Source organism: Fundulus heteroclitus, chromosome 9 (assembly GCF_011125445.2).
Source record: "Fundulus heteroclitus isolate FHET01 chromosome 9, MU-UCD_Fhet_4.1, whole genome shotgun sequence".
In the NCBI taxonomy this organism is placed as follows: Eukaryota; Metazoa; Chordata; class Actinopteri; order Cyprinodontiformes; family Fundulidae; genus Fundulus; species Fundulus heteroclitus.
The window spans coordinates 34,217,827-34,242,388 of NC_046369.1; the positions used below are offsets into that span (position 1 = coordinate 34,217,827).

At 41.0% G+C, this 24,562-nt stretch overlaps 1 protein-coding gene across 1 annotated transcript in view; it reads right to left on the reverse strand.

The window, feature by feature from the left end:
- The window catches only part of lpp (LIM domain containing preferred translocation partner in lipoma), a 194,263-nt gene that overhangs the window by 70,121 nt on the left and 99,580 nt on the right, over positions 1 to 24,562 (reverse strand). Inside the window, exon 7 of the mRNA XM_012861169.3 lies at positions 11,185 to 11,772. Within this exon, the coding sequence (XP_012716623.2) occupies positions 11,185 to 11,772 (588 nt within the window). The remainder of the gene's footprint in view (positions 1 to 11,184; positions 11,773 to 24,562) is intronic.

The following is a 24,562-nucleotide window of genomic DNA, read 5'->3' on the forward strand; positions in this document are numbered from 1 at the left end:
AATGTTTTGTGCATGCTGCCCAGAAAACTGAGTTTGGTCCAATCCGACCAGAGCAGCGTCTTCCACAGGTGGGCAGTGTTCCTTAGATGGCTTCAGGCAAACTGAGAAAGGCAATTCTTATAATTTTATTTCAACAATGCCATTCTTCTTGCCACTCTTAATAAAGGAGATTTGTAGAGTGCATGACTTGTCCTGTCTACAGATTGCTCCACATGAACTGAGGGTCTCTGCAGCTGCTCCAGAGTCATTATTGGTGTCTAGCCTGCTTCTCTGAGGAACGCTCTCTGTTTCCAGGCTTTTAGTTTACATGGACGGCCATGGTTTGGTAGGTTTGCCATTGTACTAGGGATGTTAAAAGTTTGTAACCTTGTTTTATAACCCAACCCTGCTACAGCAGTCTCCCTGAACCATCTACAGTGTTCTTTGGTCTTCATAAGGTTGTTTGTTCTCTGATATTCTATAACAAACCTCTGACGCCTTCACGGAACAGCCGGATAGACACTGAAATGATATCAAACACACGCAACTCTACTAACTGGATGATTTCTAAGGACAGTAGGTGGGCTATGATTTCATTTGGGGGCATTGGAGTAAATGCGTTGACTTCAAATGCACACCACACTTTTCAGATTTTTATATGCATATCCCTGTCCTCCCACTTCACAATTATGCATTACCTTCTGCTGGTCCATTACATTAATCCTAATAACATTAATTCATACCAGTAGCTGTAATGCGACAAAATGAGAAAACGTTTAAGGAATATGAATACGCAAGGCACTACATACGTTATATACACTAAAACATAAAACATAAAATTATCTTAAATGGAGGACTTCAAATGGTGTGTTTTAAGCTAGACATGACTTAGATCACTACGTTATGTAAATCAGCTTCTCAGACGTTTCTGATTGGTTCTATCAGCTCTCACTTTGTTTCTGATTAAGTTTACTTTATTCACAAATAGGCCATGAAATAGAAGGGTCTCCAAGCAGATCTGTTTAATGCTTTTATAAGGGGGCTGTTTCTTACAAATGAAGTGATAATCCGTCCATTCAGTATTTTGAATAATAATAATAAAAAAAAAAACGGCCTCAGAATAAAGAGTTTTGTTTAATTCAAAACCTGTGCAGCTCAAGAAGATCAACATCTGCATCTCTGCACAGCAGAAACGGGAGGAGGGGTGGAAAGCAAGTAAATACACAGCTCGGATATTTCCGATTGCTCGGGCTCACTGAACTGCTATGACAGATATTGATCCGGTCGGTTATTTAGCAGCTGCGCTGTTTGTCTCAGAGGGTCATGAGGTGGACAGGAGGGTGGGGGTGTTATTTAAGAGCAGGTATGTGACAGACACCTACCAAACACGCTACAGTGGAGAGCCAACTGTCCAATCACAACTGAGAAAAAACAAACTGGACAGTTAGTTCAGTCTTCAGAGTGAAACCAACAGGCCGATGTACAAACTGTACGGTAGTTTGTCACAGCGCTGATTTAATCTTCTTTTCCACTCCTTCTGTTTCCTTTAACCTTTAGGCATCAGAGTGAGGACCATTATTCTGATTTCACCTTCTAAGTGAGGACTGTTACTACAAGAAGGTTTCTGAAGGAATCGGAGAGTGAACATTCAAGTTTTACAAGCCAATTAAACGTCTAACATTATTAAAAGTATCCATCAATGTGTCTCTCTTCCCTGAAATTTATATTCAGATAATCTGGCATCCTAAATACTTGACCGAACTTGACAGGGAAGGTTTGGAGAGTAAAATAAAAGGATGTTTAGGTCCATCAGTTCTCCAATGCCAGAAACGGCCTCAGATACTTTGGCCTGGGTCTTGTTTTGTCTCTCCTAAATGAAGCAGACAGTGTCTCTGGACCTGCAGTTCTCAACGTCCTGTTTTAGCTCAGTGAAGGGGGGGCATCATGGACCCTCTGTTTGGCCGACCCCAAAGTGATCCCACCAAAGAGGCACCCGCTGTTTTTTTTTGTTTTTAATCTGGGTCAGATGCTGGATGTTTGGTGGTTCCTCTCTTTAGAATTCAGGACCAAGTTGTTAAAAATACTAAAAAGTAACGTTCAGTAGATGCACATTTGCCAAGGCTGATTAAATAGCCATTAAGAAAAAAAGATGCTTCTTTTTTGTGTCAAATTCTTTTGTTTATGATTCTGAATAAGAAACTCTCCCAAAACAAACTACATAAAATAAACCACAGGCTGGAGCTGAAGCTGACTAAATGTCTACTGAGAGACTGAAAAAAAACACAAAAACTTTTTTTTTTCAGTTTAACTTTTTAAGCATATCTAACATACATTAACAACGGTTAATTTCAAAAGTTTATTGAGGTCTAAAAAAAAACGTGATGTTACATCTGCACACAACCGGTGGAATAAAAGATTAATTTAGCACAATATGACGTCCATCTGGGCGGTCTTGGCCAGAAAAGGAAATGCCTGCAAAGCTTCAGGTTTCTGAGGTTCCACGTCTCTACAATTCCAACTAGATTAACAAAATGATTATTTTACCATTATTTGTGATTTACATACAATTTAGCATAACAAAATAAAGACCTGACACATTCATGTATCTGGTTTTAAATAAACTTGAGTACTGCGTGGAATATTAGAACTTCTGTTATTCACATGTAACATTTTCCACTGATTAGTCGGTCATTAGCTGCCAAGAAGACCTTCCCCTCAAAGCTCGCCACCTGTAGTTTCGAAACAGCCTTGCCTTAGGACTGCTAAGGCACTTCTCTAGTTTCCACACCATGACTGCTGTCTTTCAAGAGCATAAATACTGTCCAACTAGCCTATCAGCAGAACTTTTTTTAGCCTCACCTTCAAGAACTTTTTTCTTGAAGGTGAGGGGAAGATGTGGTAGCCTGCTTTCAGCTAGCTAACCACCAGTGTGCAATAACAGGTGGGGGAGGGGTTCCACTGTGCTAATCTATGCTTCATAAAGTTGGAGAAAACATAACGCTGCTCACGCTCCATGATTCAATATGGCAAATCAAGCTTCGATCAGAAAAAGTGACTCACTAAGTCTACTAATTTCTCCTGAATAGGAAAAGGCCTGCCATTATAAACTCTATAAGCAGTGCATATAAATCCATGTTGGTTTTCATCGCTCTACTCTTATTATTTTGCTGTTAACATCTTTATTCACCCTGGAGGTTTGCTTATGAACAAAAGGCTGTTTTAAACTTGCCGATGCCGCTAAAGGGAAGCTTCCTGATGTGTTGCTATGAGTAAAGGACCCATAAACAGACCCACTTCCAGTTACAGACCTCAAGGATCAGGTCCATCAGCGTGACCTTTACTCCATAAAGGAGCCAGTAAACAGATCCACTGGGGACCACCACCGTGAACTGTGTCATTTAACAACATAGTCATTGGCACAGCAGTAATTTTAAACAGCAGCACGTAGATGAGGAATGCCAGGAGAGCCTAACAGATCCCCGTCACAGTCCGACCCGCTTTAGAGCAGTAAAAGCTTGTGATGATCCAAGAGGGAATGTGCATTACAAGGCAGTCAACTGATATGAGGCCACAGATTTAGTATTCCTAACTAACAGGAGCTTCAGGGTGAGCGGGTGGAGCTGCCTTATGTGGCTTCCTTAATGGTACTATGTTACTGGAGCTCTGCACACACTCCAGTTATCACACAAATTCATGCCTGATTTTTGTAATTAGATTTTTTTTTTTTTCACAGAGAGCTCTAACTCAATACATATTTAAAATCTAAAATGCATTGTAGGACAATTATAGAAATTAAACCATCTGTCATGCCTGTGTTAAGTATGGAGATTCCAGCATTAATGTCCAGGTAGAACTATTCAGAGGGCTGCTAAATATGGCTAAAAATGCTTAAATATGGTCACACCAAGCCGTTAGATGAGCAAACCCACAACATAAAAGGAATATAACAGCATCTTTAGGCACTGAAATCTGTAGAAACAACTATTTAAAAAGATGCTTTTACAGTTTAATTTACCTCTACTTTATTTCTTAGTTAGCTTAAATATGTACTACGCTGTATTCATGATAGAAACACATTGACATGATATGTTGAATTTCCAATAAAGACCACAAAGGAAGAAGTTGTTCTTCCATCTGCACCAAAAATAAATAAAAACAACAACAAACAGATGCAGAAGTGTGTTTGTGCTGTGTCTTCTTGGCGTCCAGAATGGTGCAGCGTTATATTTGTGTTGGTAATCTTGTTCAAAAACTTTTTGTTATACAGGGCAAAGTGGTCCTTCTATCCTGAAAGTAGTCAATACATTATGTATTCAAAAAAGGAGGTTAAAAATTTAGATCTCTGTGGGAGCTGCAGGCCTGTAAAAACTCTCACCAATCCCTGCTATTTGCGCTGAAGAGCGTAGACTTTGAACATGGCTGGAAGTTGCAAGAAGCAAATTGCGTACAAGTTTATAAGAAGAGGAAGGCCTCAGTAGAAAGAAATAAGACCAGAGTGGATTTGGGACATTTTTTTTCACGTGATCTTTCACATGCGCAGTAATTCAAAAAGAGACTTGGGGAACGTTCTGGAAAAATCGGTGACTCTACCTTTAAGCATGCAGTCACCAAACTGAGCACGCAGTAAGACTGGTGTGCGCGTTTAAATCTCGAACATGAACACAATCTTGGACAAGCATAAAATTCAAAGTAAAACTGGTCAAACCTAGACTGGATTATTGTTCTCTTATCAGAATGTATCATTACACCCTAAATTTTAACCAATGCAAGAGATACCTTCTTGTTAAACTGAACTGAAGAATCCACAGGAAACTGAAAAATCCTGACTTTTCTACATGTATTTAAACATTCTTCAAAAGGTAAAAGTGACGCTTATGTTTTTAATTATACTGTCAAGACAACATCCCTGAGAAACCGCCTGGAACATTTTCTAATTATACACTTAGGTTCATTACCTGAACACCTTCAGCCACTCACCCACACAGAGGCTTATTTCTAAGGCATGGTTTTTCCTGAGCTCTTTTTGCACATTACTATACAAAAGAAAGTGCTTGACAGATATAGACTGTGTCCTTTATGTGAAGAAGCATTTCAACGGCAAATGAATACATGTTTATAAAAGACATTTGAATTTAAGGCAGCTTCTTTGATTTTAATACTTCATGATGTGGTAAAAATAGAGAAAAGCGGCACGATTTTCTCAGAAAGTATTTATTGTTTTTTTTTGCTGATGCCAGAGGGAATTTCTGTCCAGAAGATAATAAAGAAAAGAAAACATAAATATAATCTAAATATAATCTGGAGGGCTTTTTTAGTTTTGCTACACAGAAAATTTAAAAATAGTATAAAAAAAAGACAGAGAGAGAGAGAAAGAGAGAGAGAGAGGAAGAGATGGGTTGATTTGCTTGTGTAAAGTTGGCAAAGAACAAGTGCAATTTGTTTCAAGGTGTGTCTACACAGTAAAGATCACAGGCTTACAGATAACATGCCTTGATCTTGCTGAAGCCTTGGGCTTCTGCTTTGTAGTTACACATTTTAACTTTTAACGCACCAGCTGCAGAATCCTCTCTGGTAATCTGTAGCGGAGCGGGTAACCCTGCACTCTTTCTCCTTTCTCTTTTTAAGGCCCACACATGCCTCTCATGTTTGGTGTAACCGGGGTCACACGACTGAGGAGGTGACATCACACAGGAAAAGGTTTACCCCCGATCACCTTACAGTGCAAAGGATCAAAGCTTTGCAAACAAAAAAAAAACAGTCACTTCTGAAAACCAAGCCACTATACGGCTAAACTACAGCATGTCAGTTTAACTTTCTAATACACCAGGAGAGTGAAGGCAAAGTTAAACTACAAAACTCTATTCCTAATTTGGATTTTGTGGTACTGTGAAAAGTCTGGTTTTAGTGTCATAAACAAAGATGCAGCCAGAGCCGGCCCAAGGTAAGATGCTGCCTTACCTTGGGCTGGGCGCACCCATATATGTTTGAACTTTAAAATAGATGAAAATTTGTATTTATTTATAGCGAATGACAATATTATTACATTTGATTTAATGGTATTAGTATGGATAAATTAAAAGATTTAAAATGTAAAGTTCAGATTTAAAGGAATTAGCAAATTTACTTAGTATGATAATAAACACATTTGTTTTATTGTTGTGATAACATAATTACAATCGGATGCTATCAGTTTCATCAAGTTTCATTCATATTTCCATTCTGATTGAGTTGCTTTTGTTCACAAATAGCAAATCATAACTACCGTAATCATTCGTGATTGCTGCAGAATGGTGCAGAAACACATTAAAAGGTGGGGTGGGGTGATTCCACCCAATTGGGCTTGTTATGAACTCGTAGAGCTGGAAAGAATAGCTGTTGCGATGGATGTATTTGGAATTCGGATTGCTTTTCAAAACATTTGGTGGGTTTTTAGAAATAATTAATATGACAATTATATTAAAATAGTTGTCATTGTGTGGCAGAAAAGTAAAAACTTCTACATTTCCTAGCATTCATTTTACAGAATCTGTCAAACCTGATATCACCAGTGAGTAATATTCTCTGGTTAATCAAGTGTCACCATGAAATTGTATTGGTCAATGTCAATTGTAAACGCCCTAAATGGGGCTGAGTTCGACTGATCAACTTAAAAATGTTTAATGGCTGTGTGGGAAAGAGAAACGTTGGACGGATCTATACTCCGTGAGAAAGGAAGTTTACAGCAAGTTAGATTTACAACTCATGTTGGCAGACTATTGATAAAAACATGTCCGGTCGCTATGACAACGTGATTAGGAAAGTGATCTTGGGTGTGGGTTATTTGGTTGCCTGATAACACATTTTGTGGGGAACCTGTATGGGTGACTATTTTTTCCCCTCTTTGCTTCAGTGCTGTGTTTATTCAGTTAACACGATAGTCAAGCAGAAGCATATGCACCGAAAAACATAAGCACTGATGTCAGGCTGAACACTGACAGAGCTAAACATTTATACTAGGAGAGGTAACTACAGCAGCTAAGGAGCACAAGGATCAGAACAAAGCAGTGTTAGCTTTTTTGCCAGCAAGCAACCCAAGTTTCTTTCATTTGGCTGAATTTCACTGCTTGGCTCTGCTTCTTGTGCTCCTGAGCTGCGCTAGCTAACTCTTAGCATGAAAGTTTAGCTCAGTGTCGACCTCATTGCTTATGTTTACAACCAAAATTAATGGCGCTGCTTCCTGCTCGCTCTCGTTTGCGCCGTCGTCACTTCTGTGTTTGTTTTAGAAATAAGCGTGAATATCCATGCCACACTACCGACAGTGACCACAGCCATCTCTGTATGTTAGGAATGTATGACTCAGTGACCCGCAGCCCTCTATCTACAGTTAGCTAACATGTCGCCTTCAATCATTGGCTTGATTGGTTGAATTGTATGATTAACAAATTGAGATTGGCATATTAGAAAGTTTGCCACTCCCAGGGAAAAGACACAAACAAAACCCAAATAAAGAGCTTCCGCCCATGCCGCCGGGGCTGGACTGCTGTTAGACTCAGTAAATTAAACTTGGGCACCTCTCCTAGACTCCACCAAATCTGTAATGAATCGCTGTGGTTTTGACGATCATAACAGGAAGAGGGGGCCAAAACCAAATTGTGCTCAAGGCCCTGAACAACCTTGGGCCACCCCTGGGGGTCCCGATACATGATCCAACTGATGAGGCGAGACATTACACAACACTGGGCTGACAAAAACGGGTTGAGATTTTGCCAATTTTATGGCCCAACTTATAAAATTATAGTCTTGTTTTTTCTGGTCAAAAAGAGTACATTTGTCAGAAACCATGTTTTCAAGAACCTGTAGTTCGCATGCAACTAGCCAAAAAGCAATGTGGCCATCACTGTATGGCAGAAAAATGTCCCAATTATTTAAACAAGTTTGAAAGCTGAAACCAACTTTGACCTTCTAGGGGGGCTTTCACTGTCTGCAGTTCCAAAATAATCCTCGCCCTGTCAAACGTCACTCAAGCTCAAGCTGTTACACAAGTTACCATCCAGCTCAGCTTTGCTCTGATTTCAGAAGAGACGGCGAGACCTGCAATGTTAGCTGGCAGCTCTAAAATCTGTAAGAAAAAAAAAAACGCAATAGAGATCAAACAGCGGTGGATTTGTAAAATGAAGCATCCTTGAAGTGTGTTGGCATAAGAAGCCCTCACACACCTTGACTTGGGGCGGATTAGATTCAGGGCGGCAGAGGCTGACGAGGGGTGAAGCAGAGTGCAGAGCCGGCGGCCTGATCAGAACCGGCCCAGATTATGGAATTTCATCCAAGCAGTTAATCTTGGATTTCTAATGAAACTGACCTTCTATGAATACCACTAATTATGTGAAATGATCCTTTTAATGAAGTCTTCAATCATAGTCACCGATCCCCAGCTGATAGAGTTAGGGCTATCACATAAAACCAGCATTCACATGAAAAGAGGGGAGGTCATTTTTGATTATCATGACAAATATGGAGCTAAATAGTTCTTCTTAATTGACTATATTTTGGCTTATTTCCACAACAAATTAACCGAAGCGAAGCTCACCCTTTTAAAGCAGATTAAGCACCATTTGTAGAAGATAATGAACATGTCACAACCTCGGGTCAAGCAGAGTGATGATCATAAAGGCTAAGGGGACAGCGTTTGCTCTCTTTTTAAGCTGGCTTTCAAAATATCTCTGGGAGTTTTTTCGCCACCAAGTTTGGCCGCCGACAGACACTTTTAGATTAGAGCACATCGTTCAGGACAGAGGTGGTGGGTGTCTCCGCGGTGTAAACCCATTCTTTAGTTGAATTTGGGTTTCCAGAGATTTTCAAAGCATGCATATAAAGCAGAGAAGGTGGGGGTTGGTGATACACAGAGCCTGTTACCTTGCTTCACTGTATCCTTGGGATAGCAAGACAAATATATACATAAAGAGCACAAACTATGTCTGCAAAATTAGCAATTTGCTTTCATCTGAAATCAAAGGGACTCCTACAAATCTATTAAACGCCACCTTTTGTTTTGTTTTTTGCTTTTTTTAAATAATGCATCATACTGGGAGTAAAGCCAGCTTTTCGAGCAAAATGTAGACTCTTGTTTTGAACAAATATAATTAAGAGTTATTTTTAATGTACTTGCTGCAATGCTGCAGCTAATTTGTATTTAGTAAAGTACAGTCCTTGATGAGCTATTCCCTGAGGCTGAGAGGCCCAGTTTGGATTTTGAACCAGCATAAAATCCTTGAATTAAAGAAAACTCAAGGGCCTTCTACTTTCCAGAGATTGACGAAGGCTGGATGTGTTGAGTTTTGAATAGCTGTCTCAGTGGCATCAGGGGCTCCGTTCTAAGCAACAGGACAGTTTTTCATTATTCCTTTCCATTAAGTTCTGTTCTATAAAAAAGTTTTGCATTATTTTGCTCCAAAATTACAGCCCGTTGAGCAATGGAAATGAAGGAATCTGCTTTTCAAGTTGTCTACTGAAAGCTGGTTGAAGGGCAGCTTTTTAATTGAAAAAGGGGCCACTTCGCTTATTTCTGTACAGGTTGCTCCCTCTGAAGCCAGTGTTTTTGTTAAAGACTGTTTTAACCTATTTTTTTTTTTATTGATCACCGGTTTGTCAGTTAGAATACTGAGCGGAGTGTGCTTGAAAAATGAAGAAAGTGGATAAACGGTGGACAAAAGACAAAGGGAAGACTGAAATATGACACACAGCACATGGACAGTAGCTGAAGTTATTGGGCAAACCCAGCAGAGTCCGATGCAGGAACTAAGAAACACATCGTCTGTTTGCTTTTGTGACTACCATATGCCCCCAAACTCTTACCTTTGACAGTCTCTGCAAGAAATACATACTGAGACTTCTGTTTTAACAATGTAGCTGTGCTAACCATGTCAATTGCCAATGCAACCTGCTAAGGAGTTTCTACGCAAGGAAGGAGACTACAAGTACACAACAAAAATCTAATTAAGGGCTAAAAAAGTGGATTTTGCATGATATGTTCTCTTTTAGGAATATTTACAGACCTTTTCACCACCATTAAACAATATTACAGAATCTGGAACTCAGATGGGTAAAGGAAAAGGAACAGATTTTCAGATTTATGAACAGGGAGAACAAAGGTGGAGGTGGAGTAGCAAATTATACAAACAAGTCATTGAACTTTCAAGTACTGGATAATATGGCAGCTCTTGAATGAATCACAATGGTAATGAAACTCAAAACATCTGTTCAAGAATGTCTACTCACTGTAATCAAATCTGCTCTTTGAAGCTTTTTGATCTGTGTTGTTTTTATCATGTTTTTTATCATCTGTTATTGTTGAATTTGTACAGTGTCCTTGGGTGCTCTGAAAGGAGCTTTAAAATTAAACGTATTATTATTATTATTATTATATTCAACAATAAATAAAATATATTCACAAGCTGTATAGACAGAACATCTGGGTCCAACTAACTCATTTTCCATGACTGGCTAGAGAGTAAATTTATTGGAATAACCAAAATTCTGTTTCTATGTGGAGATTTTAGCATTGGCTTATTGATCACTAAGGTCTTCAACCCTCTAGCTTGTGTTAAAATATCCATTCCCTGCAAATCTTCCTTGGGTTTTTTTTAAAGGTGCTCCATATATCTCAGTTATTATGTTATCATTATTCATCCACAAAATCTGAGGCTCTATCCAAATACCCTTATTGACCAAGGACTCGTTAGCCAAAGTGGAAGTGTGTCAGTGGTCGCCATGATAAGTGCTGTCTGAATAGTGCAGTCAGTAAGGAAGGAGGTAGGAAAAGGAGTCTGTATGCTCCCTCCCGCGGCTAATTTTGCCTAGTAACCCCGTGACGTCCCTTACTGGCGCTAAGAAGCCTTAAGGTGTCTCACAGTGCTTTGTGTGACGTGACGTAGAGCACAGCCTCCTCATGGAAATCAACGAAAATGTCCGGAGAGAGGAGAGCGCACACTTTGTAGTCCATTTGCGGAAGGCTGTAGGCCTGGATTTGACTTCAATCATCCACACAGCAGTCCGAAGCTCCTTTCCTCGTACCTCCCATGATAGAGTTCTTACTGTTGACCTCGTGAAAGGTCAAGGAGCCGGAGCTATAAGTTATTGCTAAGGGTCTTTGGATGGAGCCTAAGTAGGTTATTTTGACCTGACCACTACCAGAGCTGGACTTGTGATAGCGCTCACTCAGCACCTTACCTTGGGTTGAACATCTGGTCCGGAGGTATATGGAGCCAAGCTTGGGGGAACATCTGTGATGTAGGTTTTCTTGGGGCCAGGAGGTTGGTATGCCTGGGCCGGGACTGGATCGGGTCTCCTGGAGCCTACTCCCCCAAACTGAGGTCCTCCAGGGTACTGCTGTTCCTGATATGCCATGGGGGAAAAGCCCGGTTGTGGCGGCCCGTAAGCAAAGTCAGGACCTTGGGGCTGGGCAGGCATGTACTGCACCTGTGCAGGACTACGAACTGGCTGCTGGTTATAATAGTGGCCAGCAGGGTTTTGGTGCTGGGGGCTCGGTTGGGCAGACCTCACTTGGACGTTGAAGGTGGGCTGACTCGGGGTCGAAGCTGTGGTGTAGGAGGCCGGAACAGGTTGAGGCGCCATGTTGCTTTGCGGCTTGGCGACAGGGCTGACAGACGGAGGTGGGACAGATGAGACCCCCCCTTGAGGTTGAGGTTTGGGCATGGTCCTCTTAGTAGCAGTCAGAGGCGGCTGATTTGGAATGACCATGCGCTTGTAACCCGTCACTGGAGCGTTGGGGGTAGAGCCTGCTGAGGAACCAGCGTTCTGAAAAACAGAAAGAAACGGCTCCTTTTAAAATACAGAACAAAGTAACTGAAGCTCAATATATTTCTGTATAAAAGTTTTAACCTCAGCCCTTATTCCTTTCAGATTCTAAGTGCTTGAAGAGAAAGCAGCAGTAAATGCAGCTTTCTGTTCCAACCTGCTTCTATACAAGCACTTAGGGTTACCCTGACCTCGATGACTGACAGTGTACTTTGAGAAACATTTAATGTTACAGGAACATGAACTAACAGCAAAACAAAGTATTAATGGCATGTAGTATGCTTCCTGTTTGCCAGCGTCCTGTTAAGGATTCATTACAGACCATAATAAGCATATCCATCCACAGCTTCTAAAGGACTGGCATACAGCAGAGAAAGATAACCCATTTGGCACTTCACCGTCTCACTGAGTGGAAAATAGCATGTTTGGTTGACAACCAAGAGACTGCAAAACAATTAGTACAGTAAGGCAGTCATCAATAGGTGGCACCGGCTGAAAGTTAGCTTAGCTGAAGAAATAAAAAAATAAAAAATCAGGAGAAAGTTTTGAGAGGAATATCCAAGAATATAAAGACCTCAGAGGCTTGTTAGAGAACATTATAGAACAAACAGCATCATGAAGTCTAAGGAACAAAGCAGGCATGTCAGGGAGGACATTGTAGAGAAGTTTTAAGCATGCTTGGGTTCAGAGCTACGGCACAACTTTGCCCAATTAACCTGACTGTGGAAGAAGGTGCTACTTGTGGCTGAAAAACATATCAAACTGCATAAAACCTGTTAGAGGCTGCAAAAGACTAGAAGCTGAGGTGGAGGTGCACCTTCCAGCAGGACAACCACCCTAAACATACAGCCAGAGATATGATGGACTCAGCATATCCATGTGTTAAAGCCGGGCGTACACTGTACGATTTTTAGCCCTTTTTGGTGCCGATTCTTTAGTCGTGGGAGAATTTTTTGAACCAGGCCGAGTTTCAGCTGCACCGTGCGTCGTGTAGTGTAGTAGGGTAACGAGGGTTGATTATTATCTCCGGATTACCTCCCAATCAGGAATCGTACGGTTGGATGAAAATCAAACATCACGAGGTGATCGTGAGTGCATCCTGCTGTTGAAGCGGAGCTACGAGCTGATTTCCCACAACCTCGCACACCGCGCATGTGCAAACAAGGGAATTATTCAGTGTGAGCGGTCAGATCGCATCAGAGTGTCGGGCCGTATGGCGTAATAACAGACATCATGAACTGTGACCTTTTAAACCCTACGGTTTTGTGGTACAGCTTGAGCTGTATCTGAGTACAACTATTGAAAACATCGTACAATGTATGCCCGCCATTAGAATGGTCCAGTCAAAGTCCAGACCTAATCTGCAGCAGGACTCTTAACAGACACTCTTCATCTGAACTGACTGAGCTAGAGTTATTCTGAAAAGAGGACTGGGCTGTCCAAAGTTTCTACCCGTACTGTACCCCCAACATGAGTCGCAATGAAAGTTTGCTCTGAAAAGTGTTGATTCAGGGGCTGCGAATGCAGAATTCACATTTGTATTTGTAAACTAAATGGTTTTTCCTTTCACTTCTCGATCATGCACTTATCCCGTGTTGGTGTGACATGTGAAAATCCAGATAAAATGCATTGGTTTGAACATGACATAAAGTGGAAAAGTTTAACGGACTCGAATACTTCTGCAGGGCACTGTACTTTATGATTCATCCTGTCGCTTTATGCTGTTGAGGCTACCTGGACAGCAGACCCACTACCTCTCTCCGTGGCTCCCTATAATCTATGGATAATAAAGCAAGAGGGAAGTTGAAAAAAAAATCGCTTGGCAAAGGATACTATGACAGCCGACTGGCAGTGGCAAACGACACTTCTGCTGACACCAGCTGCTTGTACGGTGGAGCTGTTAAATCACTAAAATTTGTGGCGCTGGTGTTCCTGGGAAGAGATGGCAGTAAAGCAGCAGCAGCAGCAACCCTGCGTTGAGATCCCGGCTGTCTCAATGACTGCAGCATTTCGATCTAGTGTCCAACAAAATATAGCAGCTAATAACAGGCAGCACCACAGTGCTTCACTCAGATGTCAGAGGCTTCTACCCCGAGTCTCTCTCGTGTAAGTAATCACTGTTTTTCACCAGCGCTGCATATTGGTGTCAGACGTTCAACCATTCTAAAAAAGGTCTATCATTAACCTTGGATGGCCTTATTAGGTTACTGCCTGAAGCCAAAAATCTAAGTCAATTAGTAAATCTGCAGCACCACAAGAACAAAAAGGAACACTTGTAGCCTTGTCTTCCAAAATGGGGCAATTGCTTTCTGCTCAAAGGTGATCAAAGCTGTACAGACGTGTCACAAATAGAGAGGTTTTCCTGTAGCTGAACTGACAAAAAAAAAAAAAAAAAAAAGAAGCCCCACTTTTATTATTTTATCAGTGAAAACATACGTCGCCCTGTTATGCTCCTAATGCACGGGGATAAAAAGGACTCCAAGTTTTGGTAAACGCATCAACTTTGTGTAAATCCTATCTAATCTAAGTCAGAGGGAAGCCCCAAAGGAACCATTAAAAAGCTCCAGAAAATATTTTTCGCTCTCGCTCTGATTTCTGTCTCACTGATTAGTGCTGATGTTTATTTAAAAAGTGTGTCTGTCTGCATATGTATGGAAACGGCTCCACCATGCCCTTTAGGAAGAGATATTACTTAATTTAAATGTTTCATGGCTTTTAAATACTTGAGATTATTCATTTATCTTTGAGGCCTTAGAACCTACACCAGCATTTAGTTTGCACAGCACTGGCAATGCAAATTGGCCCCCTCAAAATAATTACGCTGTCATGGTGGGTTTTCCACAAATTACATTAAGAGAATAGAGTCATCCCTTTCTGGGGGGGATAGAATTAATCAAATGTTTGATATCTGAGCAGAAGATGTCTCTGTGGTGGAAAATCTCCAAAGGAGCTAATTCTGCTGCTTGTCTTGGACTGGTCAACTTCGGTGAGATCAAACGGAGATGTTATCAGGCCTAAATCAGACAATTACTGGGTCGGAGAATATAGATGCAGAGGATTACAGCGGGACGATAATAATGCTCAAAGAATCTCAAGGTGGTTTGCTGCAGGTCAGAAAGACTAGGCATTAATTACAGTTTGGTGTCTGAGAGTGGTTAGCAGAGGCAGGCGATACTGGTTATCATGGTCACGTTTCAACCAACGTGTCCGTCTGCGTGAAGATTATTTATTTGTACCTAACAAAAATCTTCAGAAGGAGCCGAAGTTGTTGACTTGGTTTGATACAAGAGTATCTTCATAAATTAGAGTATCATTGAATAGTCATTTTAATCAATTAAGTGACTCCATAAAGGGAAACGCGTATGGATTAACTGCCACAGAGTGACTCACAGAGTGCCCTATTTTAAATGTTTGTTTCAGCTGATTTTAATGATGATGGTTTGCAGCTGAAGTTTGGCAACAGCTGAAGCCTGATGAGAAATAAGGCATAAAGTATTTAGGCAATTATGAGAATATCAATGCAACATGATGGGTATCATCTAGAAGAGTACATTGTTCTTTCCCCTTATGGTAACCTTCATCTCCACAATTGTGTGTGGGATCAAACAAGTTTGTGTTCAGCAAGTCTTGGCCTCCAAGTTCACTAGAAGCTAATCCAGTGGAAAATCTGTGGGATATCTCGGACAAATGGATCAGATCAGTGGAGGTCCCACTTTCAATGATTCGCTGCCTACATGTTGGTGCCAGATACCAAAGCTCACATTTAGGGCTACAGACTCCACTGGAGCCCACGAGAAAGGGTATTATTATTATTATTATCTTCACCAGCTTATACGGCTAATGATTGTAGTGACATGGAGCTAAACCAGTGACAGCAGGTAGATGAGGAGGAGTACACGAAAAACGGAAGGCCTGTGAAGGGGCCATCAATTTAGCCCCGCCCCCCCGGCAAAACAGTGCCAGCTTGTAGTGACGTCATAGCTGAAGGAGCTCTGCAGTGACAATGAAAACATCTCTCATTGAAAAATAACTGCAGCATAAAATGAGAATATCATCATAATTTTTTACTTTCTAATAATGTTTGACTGGGCCATTGAATTTTTCAATGCCAAATCTTTTTCGATGTGATTGCAAGTTATTTTTCAATGTTTAATTTTTCAATGTTTCGTTTTACAATGCCAAATCTCTTTTCAATGTCGCTGCAAGCTGCCAGTGTTTGAGCTCCATACATCCTCTGTATGTCATCTGAACCAAATTCTACTGATCAAACATATCAGATCAGCCAGAATCTGTAAGATCATGCGTTGGGTCTGCTTCCTGCAGCTGTCCTTTCTTTTTATCTCTACGTCATGTTTGTTCTGTGATCCTGTCTTACCAATGAGAATCCATCATGGTTACGGTTTGTCACTGCCACCCAATGTGCGTAATATTGGTGGAGCAACTTCAACCTGTGACAAATTTCAGGCTACAACCCTGGGATGGTAAACAAGGTTTTGCATCTTCCATTTCTGTTGAAAATCCAGGCAGAGGTGAGCTTATATCATAAAGTTTACCAGATAAGTTACAATTTCTATCAATGTGACGTAAAATTGTACAGCAAAACGTGTTGCCTGTAGTCTTATTCTAAGTTAAACCTAGGGACCACATGTGATTTGTAATTATTGTGGAGATTGTTTGTGTTGTTAACCCCATTGGAATTAGACAAGTCAGTAATTGGTAAAGTAAATATTCCCCCGTAAATTACCTACTGTAGTTTGCTGACCTCCAAGGTCCTGTGATACGAATCCAATGTGAAAAGGCATCTCAGTGATTTGAACAGAAATAGATGGGATTCAATACTAGGTAATTAGGTAATTTTTGCTTCCTGAGAGCATTTTTATTTGTTTTTGGCGAAGAACAGAGGCTGCTTTGGAGGGTTTAGAAAACCTTTTGGGTCCCGGGCCAGCAAAGCCCTATCAGCCCGTAACATACAGCATCAAAGAGAAGAGACTGGACAGGAGAAGGAGAAGGAGCAATATCAGATGCAAATGTTGGAACACATCATGCATTGCACTATGCAGTAAGACTGATTTTCTTCTGTTTGTAACTTTCTGTTATGGATTTTATGCAATACCCAGCACATTAACATCCTATCCGGGAGATGTCAGTAAATTTCAGCAAAATCCCAGACTTTAGTTATCCCCTGTGAATGTGCCACATAAAAAGCAAATGTAGGGGGTAATTTATTTATTACATGGGGTCCCCACATAATGCTTATCCCATGCGAATAGGACTTTAGAAAAAAAGAAACCCCCAGTGTAGCTTCCTTTATCTGAGAGGAGGTGCAGGAACCGTAGTTAAGTTCAAAGGAAGGTTGCTAACTTATTTCTGCTTTAAAATGAGTTTAAGTGGTAAAGAATACTAGTCTAAAAAAGGCTAGGCTATGGTTTCATGCTTCACCGGATGCACGGAAACGTTCCCTTGACTTTGCAGGCTTAAACCCCCAAAATTACCTATATGAGTCTAAAACAATGTCTCTTTATTATTTCGGCAATGCCATAAAAACATTGTGGGGGTTTTGCTAGAAGCTCATTGTTTTCTATATTTATTCTGCCTTTCACAGAAATGTTGTTCTAATACTCTACCTCGGCTTTATCAGACTTTTAAACCCTGCTAAACACGAATTGGTTTTATCATAAAATATATTACAGTTAGCAAAATTGCTTTCAAAATCCTCCTTTTCTCGTCTGCCGCTTGGTGTCGGCTTCTTTTACTGAAACAAACCCTTCTATTATTTGCACACTTTACCTGAACTTGATTTGAATAAAGCAAGAACTAAATCCCAAGACATTTGTGCTTAGGGGTGAAAGGTGTATATGCATGAAGCAGCCTGCCCATGTTAGTCCAAGGTTCAGGATCCGAGCAGCAGCAGCACGACGCCCTATTGTTTCTCTAAACACACACACACACACACGCATGCACACGCACACGCACACACACACACACACACACACACACACACACACACACACACACACACACGCACACACTAATTTCCCAAAAGTTTTCCCCAACACCTTCATAAAAGTTAACCCTCACTCCATACCATAATTCAAACTGACTTTGCAAACAACTTAAGTGTGAAATTTCACAGAGATTCTCAAGAAAGCCTTTCGACACATTAAAAAAGATTAGGAGAGACTATACAAGCCTTGAAGGGGGGCTGAGTAAAACTGTTAACTTTGCACTTCAAACCACAGGGGTGAGGGATTTTTTTTCCTCTTTGTCTTTTTCTCTTTTTTTTTTTGTGAGCTTGGGAAAAACCCCTAAAGTAGAAGAAGTTCTGGTGGCATCTTTTCAGACTCATCTAAGACCTTGGATATTCCTCCCGAAACTTTCTCCTGATTCTGATTCATGCGGCGCAGCCGCTGTCGACGGCTGGCTCTGCCGACCATTTGCATCTGCCCATTTCAGCACTTACGCAACGGCCATGGAGGAATTCCCAAATCAACACCGAGACATTCACTTATCTCCCATCCACGCTCGGCTCTCTTGTCTCGATGAAGTCAGGAACAAAAAGTTACATTTAACGAGCCCCAAGCCTCAGTGTGATCGTGAAATACAGGGCATCAATCCTCTTCCTAAAATAGTTCCAGATAAAGCCAATTAAAAGATGATTAAACAATGTGTTCAGAGACCTGCAGCTGTTTCCAACTATCTCTTTAATTGCTGATAGTGCTTTTTACGCATGGAGAACTTTTTGGCTGCGTGCTAATCTGTCTGCATATCGGCTGTTGTTCAGCTACTGTAACCGACAGCTGCATGGACACCCGCAAACGTTTCCGCACACGTCTGTGGATCAGCCAGCCAACTCACGTGCACCTCTACCAAAATATTACATTAGGAAGGTTAAATCTTTGTTTCCAAATTCAGAAACATGCTTTAGCTGTAGAAATAATCCCATAGCTTCTCGTTACAGCAATGAGCACATTTACGTTGTTCTTATTTGCAGTGGGTATTTTAGAAATGCATGCAAAACAAACAAAAAAACAAGTGCACTCTTTAAATAAATAAAAGCAGAGCAATATAGAATGGACAAATCTGTTGGCAAGCATGGTTAAAAAGCCTGAAATAAACTAATATTTTTGCAGCAGCAGCATAATCCTGCACTCCTCTTTAAAATAAAAATCGAACATGCATCGTAATCCCGTGGAAAGCCCAGGGAGAACCCGTGTTCAGTTTAATGGCAGAGTCCAGCCGATACGGAAAATCCCCAGATGCTGTGAACTTTCACAAAGCTCCCAGGGGAAGAGAAAGAGGCGCACAGCATCACAGATCCTCTACCGTACAAAACAGTGGCTTGTTTCGTCCCAAGCCCACAACCAAAAGCCTCAAGCTGAACAAAGCCCACAGATCAAGTTAAAGTCCAAGAAGAGTTTATTACACTTCACATGTTTATGTTGTTTTTTTCGTCCCCAGCATCACTCCATATTAACAGCTTGACATGTAGATAGTGAGAGTTGCAGCATTGGGGACCCCAAGATGCCTCTTTGATTAATTTCTCCAACAGGGGGCTTTGGAGATGTTTCTTTTATTGTTCTTTTTTACCTCCCTTACCATCCTGCTTACTGCGTTTGACAGAAGATAACTATGGATCCTGAAGAAATGGGTGACTGTGTCACGTCCTATTTAAAGCCCAGAGAAACAGACAGCAGGGGATTACTAGTAAGCGGTTTGTAGAAACTCTGAAAGACTTAAAAAAGTAAAGTGTAAATGAAAAAAGCCTCCGTTAACATTTATCAGCAAATGGACTCAAATCAAAGGTCGGGTTTTTACCAAAGTGAGATTTTTTTCTAGTGCAATAAAAGACTAATTTATTTTAAACAGATTGTGAATCATTTGTTCATAAACATGTTTTGTGTCCTTGAGTTTTCCGTGTCACCAAAGAATCTTTTTTTGTTTTGGCCAAGTGAAATTGTACATTCATAACTTACTTTGTTAAAATGAAAACATTTCGAACCGCTTTTCATTTGAAATAATCAAAAACAATAAAAACATTTAGATTTTATGAGCAGATTTCTTTCTAATTTGCCTTTAGAATTGATCACTATACTTTTTCTCCCCTATGTTCCACAAACATTGCAACAAATCATTTAAGATTTTGTGGCCAATTTCCAATCTTAGGTTTTTATAAAGTGTAGACCAGCCAATACAAATTTAGCTCTTTCTGATTTGTACAATGTGACGATATAAGAATAGCCCTGAAATTTTGTTTTTATATTAGGAATAGTAGAGGTGATATCAAATCATTTCAAACTGTCTCTGTTAATAACTAAGTTAGCATTACAAAAACACCAGTCTCCATGTGTATTTCCCAGGGGAATGTAGATCCTTGCCTTAATTCTGAGATTTCCAAAACTGTGCCAACATTTCCAAATTCAGAATGCTCCAGGACACACCACTTCAAATCGCAAAGGGATAAAACTGAGCAACGTTGGTGTAAACCAATCTTCATGTTAACCACTCTCTCTGGCCTTCTTGCAGCCAGACTGAACAGCTGACATGTCTCGGCACATCATAGAAAATACTTCCACACCAAAGAGCTTCTGACTCCTGGCTCCATGTGACCGAACCCTTCACAGATGCTGAAAGCAGTTAACTTTGAGGCATCCCTCAGTAACAGCATCCACGTTGAAGAGTGTGGTTTATAGTGCAACCTGCTAGCACTTCGTATGGCACATTTGAGAAAAAAGATCTGAGTTATTGTGTTCCTGATTTGCTGGTCAACGTTCAGTGAGGATCCAGCTAAAAGTCATCAGATTTCTCCAGCCATCCCTAGTAAATACATACAGAAATGTAAATAAAATAAATAACTATGTTGCACTCTCAAACCTGTTAAAAGGTTCAAGATCATTATGACTATGTAATTTAAAAAAAGAAGACTATTACATAAATATAAGAATAAGCTCATTTTGTTTGAGACAAAAACAAGAAATCGTGGCAAAGTGTGTCCATCCAGATTCAGGCAATCATCTATTCTTGCTATACCGTTAAACAAGAAAGAACCTTTTAAAAAAAATTAAGTTTAATTACTATTTAAACATATCTTTATATAAGCTTTTAAAATGTTGAGGAGCAACTGGTCTGCTTAAGAAGGAAAGATAAAAATCAAGAGCTGTCACAACAAACTAATAATTGCGCTCCCCTCTCATTCTGCAGAGGCGACACATGGTGTCCTCTGAATCTATACAGCCGCCGTTAAAGGCAGGCAGGGACGAGAGCTGGGACGTGTATAATATCTGACACATGGATTCATTGGTTTTACTTCAAATACAGGTCAGAGATGATGCGGTTGAACATGAAGTTTATGTTTCAAATTCCCGTTATATAATCTCTTTAAAAAGCTGGGTTCCAGGGGAAACAGTATGCAAGATTTCTGGGATGATGTAACAACATCATACAAAGTAGGGCGTATTACTCACTGATGCAACTGAAAAAATTATTTTCCGGGCTACCGCGCCGAGAAGAAGAAGAAGAAGAAAAAAAAACTCGATGAGAGTCACCAATCATGACACTTCTGCAGGCTATCCGTACAAAAGAAGGGAATGTGTGTTTAGCGGCACTCCCACCGCAGAAACTAATTGTTTCACTCACCTCCTGCAGAACTGCAGGCCAGTCTCTCACCACACAGCCCTGACTCATCTCTAATGAGCTTTCATGCACTTGTGACCCCCCTCCACTCCCGCTGCAGGAGGTGAAACGCTGTACACTCCGAAACGTCAGCCGCTTACAGTGTCCGTGTCATCAATCCCTGAAACAATGACTGTTGCACCAGGAGCCACAGATGTTTGCGTGTAAGCTCGCGCGCGTTACTGTACGGGTGGATAATGTGCAGCGACAGCGCTTGATTTCAGCCTTATAGCACCGTTTTGAGGACTTTCTGATGTAAAGAGGCAGGTCACACTGACTGACACAGCTCCCTGGTTCAAACTAAATTTGTCCCTGCTTTGGCCCTGTGAATCAAAGACGAAAGGATGGTACTTCCCCCCCCCCCCCAACAAACACTGACATTAAGAACGGCGCGCCGGTGGGCATGCTCATCTCCCCACAGCTGGCTGCCCCTGTCAAAACTCAGAACCTGCTGCTGGATTGGTAAATAGACGCCACCGGCGCTATGGTAGCATCTCTGCTTCAGGCAGAAACAAACCAATTAGGCAATTGCAGCACAGGGAAAAAAGCAAACAAAGAAAAACATGATTAGGTCGTGGTGAGACAAAGGCCCAATAACTCAGTCACATGCCTAAAGAGAGAGATATCCAGAGTACAAACGGCTGCCTTTGGCTTTCACCTTTCACAGGAACAACCAAGTTAGCCGACATCCAGTGACAGAACCAAGAGCTAAACACAACTGAACCAAAGAGTGAAACATTCATTTCTCCCATGTCAAACCTTATGCACACTGTACTTTGCTTTGTTTGGCGTTTTCTTCAAGAGTACGACAGTCAATGTCCTCCACTTTACATATCAGCCAATCAACACAAAGAACCAAAATACCTACTTTAGTTTATAAGGCTGTGAAAAGGTATTTACCCCTAACAGGTTTTTTCTGTTTTTGTTACACAGAGGACGCTTCTGCTTATAGTCCAGGGACTATTCTGGTGCAAGCGTCCTGGTAGAGGAACGTCAACAACAACAACAACAACAAAAAAACTTACCTTCAAACATTTTGGTTCACCTTCTCTCTGAACCTGATCAAAACAGCCTAGACAATGTAGCACAGTTATAATAGCTGTTGATTTGGGTTCCTTTCACAAGAACGTGCTCAGTACAAGCAAACGTCCCGTTCCAGCACAACCCAAAGGTGCTCCCCTGGACTGACACCTGGTGACCGTGGAGGCCTTTGGACTGCTTTGAGCTCAGTGTCTTGTTCAGTGAACCAGTTTGAGCTGATTTGAGCTTTGTGACACGGTGCACCGGCCTTGCTGGCAGTCAGAGGAAGGATACTGTGGTCATAAAGGGGTTGACACGGAGAGCAACAATACTCAGGTAGGCAGGGGCTTTTATTTTATTTTTTTTTAGCAATGCTCACTTGGCACAGAGGCCCAAAGTGTGGGGAGAAAATATCCCCCATCCTGTTACGCCACAAGGCTGAAGCGTTGCTACAGGGCAGGATGGATCCATGCACCAATTTTGACCAGACTTACCGGACCAGAAAACTTGCTAGCTGAACAATCTGAAACTTAGCTTCAAATTCCTGTAATTAGCTTCAAAGGTTTGAATATTAGGTATCCAGGTGTAATACTCCAAGCACTTTGGTCGCAACGAGTGGTTACCTGAGTTCCTGTTGCCTTTCTATCCTCCCAAGCCTCTCTGCCCATTCTCCTGACTTCAGCATGGTATTTCTGTTCAGAAACCTGCCTTATGGATATGTTCTCTCTTTTTTTATGTCGTTCTATGTGAACCCAAATGACGACTGATAAGTAAAAATCCACTTTTAAATTGACCTAAATCCGCTCTCATCCTCATTTTGATCAGTTAGAACCTCAGCGAGCTGCCTTTGCTACCTCTATACGCTTAAATGCACTGAATTCCTGCCATGTGATCAGCTGATTTGCTTTTTGTGGTACCAAACCAAACACGACTATCCAACTCAGAGACGTCAAAGAGGCAGCACATCACAATAAAGGTAAGAAGGGTGAGAACATGTTTTCATTCTGATTGGTAGTATAACTTCCACCGAGACCATAGGCTGTTCTTCTAATTTTATTTTCCAAAAGTGACCTAGATACCAACAGAAACATAGTGAATATTGTCAACACTATGCACAATAACAAGGACATAACAGAATAATTGATAAGCTCCAAAAAGGAGTTTGTGGTACGGCCACTCTCAGGGATTTAAAAGCCCAGAACATCAATATAAAGACTGACAGAAAAAAAGAAAAAATGACAGCAGCGCTTTCCAGGAACTCCAAAGACTGCCTACACTCATTATTATTCCCTCAGTCACCTCTGTGCTTCAGCCAAAAACAAACGAAACCATGCTTCTTTCCAGAGAGATTTAATTTTCTACACTGATGAACATGTAGGGCAACACCACTTTTATGCAGGATTACGCAGGGAAAGTCAAAGGTATGTTGTGATGTTTTGGTTAAGGCAGTTTATCTCAATCTCCCCAGCTGATGGGGAAAAAATCCCCACATTCTCTGAAACGGTATGAATGACCCCTATGTCTTCATATCCCTTAGATAAAAACCAGAAACATTGTTTTTATTGTTTATTTTAGACATAAATACTAAGGAGCCCAATAAACCATCATATGCTTTCAGATTTCAACATATTCAGTTGTTCTAAAATTCCTGAACAAGAGCTAAATGTGTCTTTAAGCTGCTCCAAAACCTTCAGACTTCTCGTTGATATCCTAAATGTTCTGTAGGACGATGCAAACATGACAGAAAAAAAATTAAGAGAATTATAACGGTCATTTATACTGTCCTTTAACCTAATACACAACATAAACCTGAAGTTTTATCTGCATCTCCTGTGCTGGTTTTGCAAAGTCTGTGATGAGTGGGAAATGCGGGCGCATGTAGAGAGGGGCCTATCATTCTGCCGTGTTGTGACAGAGAATGCCAGCTGCAATGCTCTGTCTGCTGAGCGACAGAGTGTCACGGCATGGCTTGACTGGCACAATGTGAAGCGGGGCTTCCTTAAGGCACTAGTGTGATAGGATCCATCTCAGCAGCCTTTCAAGCACTCAGCTAAACTGTCTGCAGGCTTCAATAATGCCCGTCTCCTCTGTATGCACATGA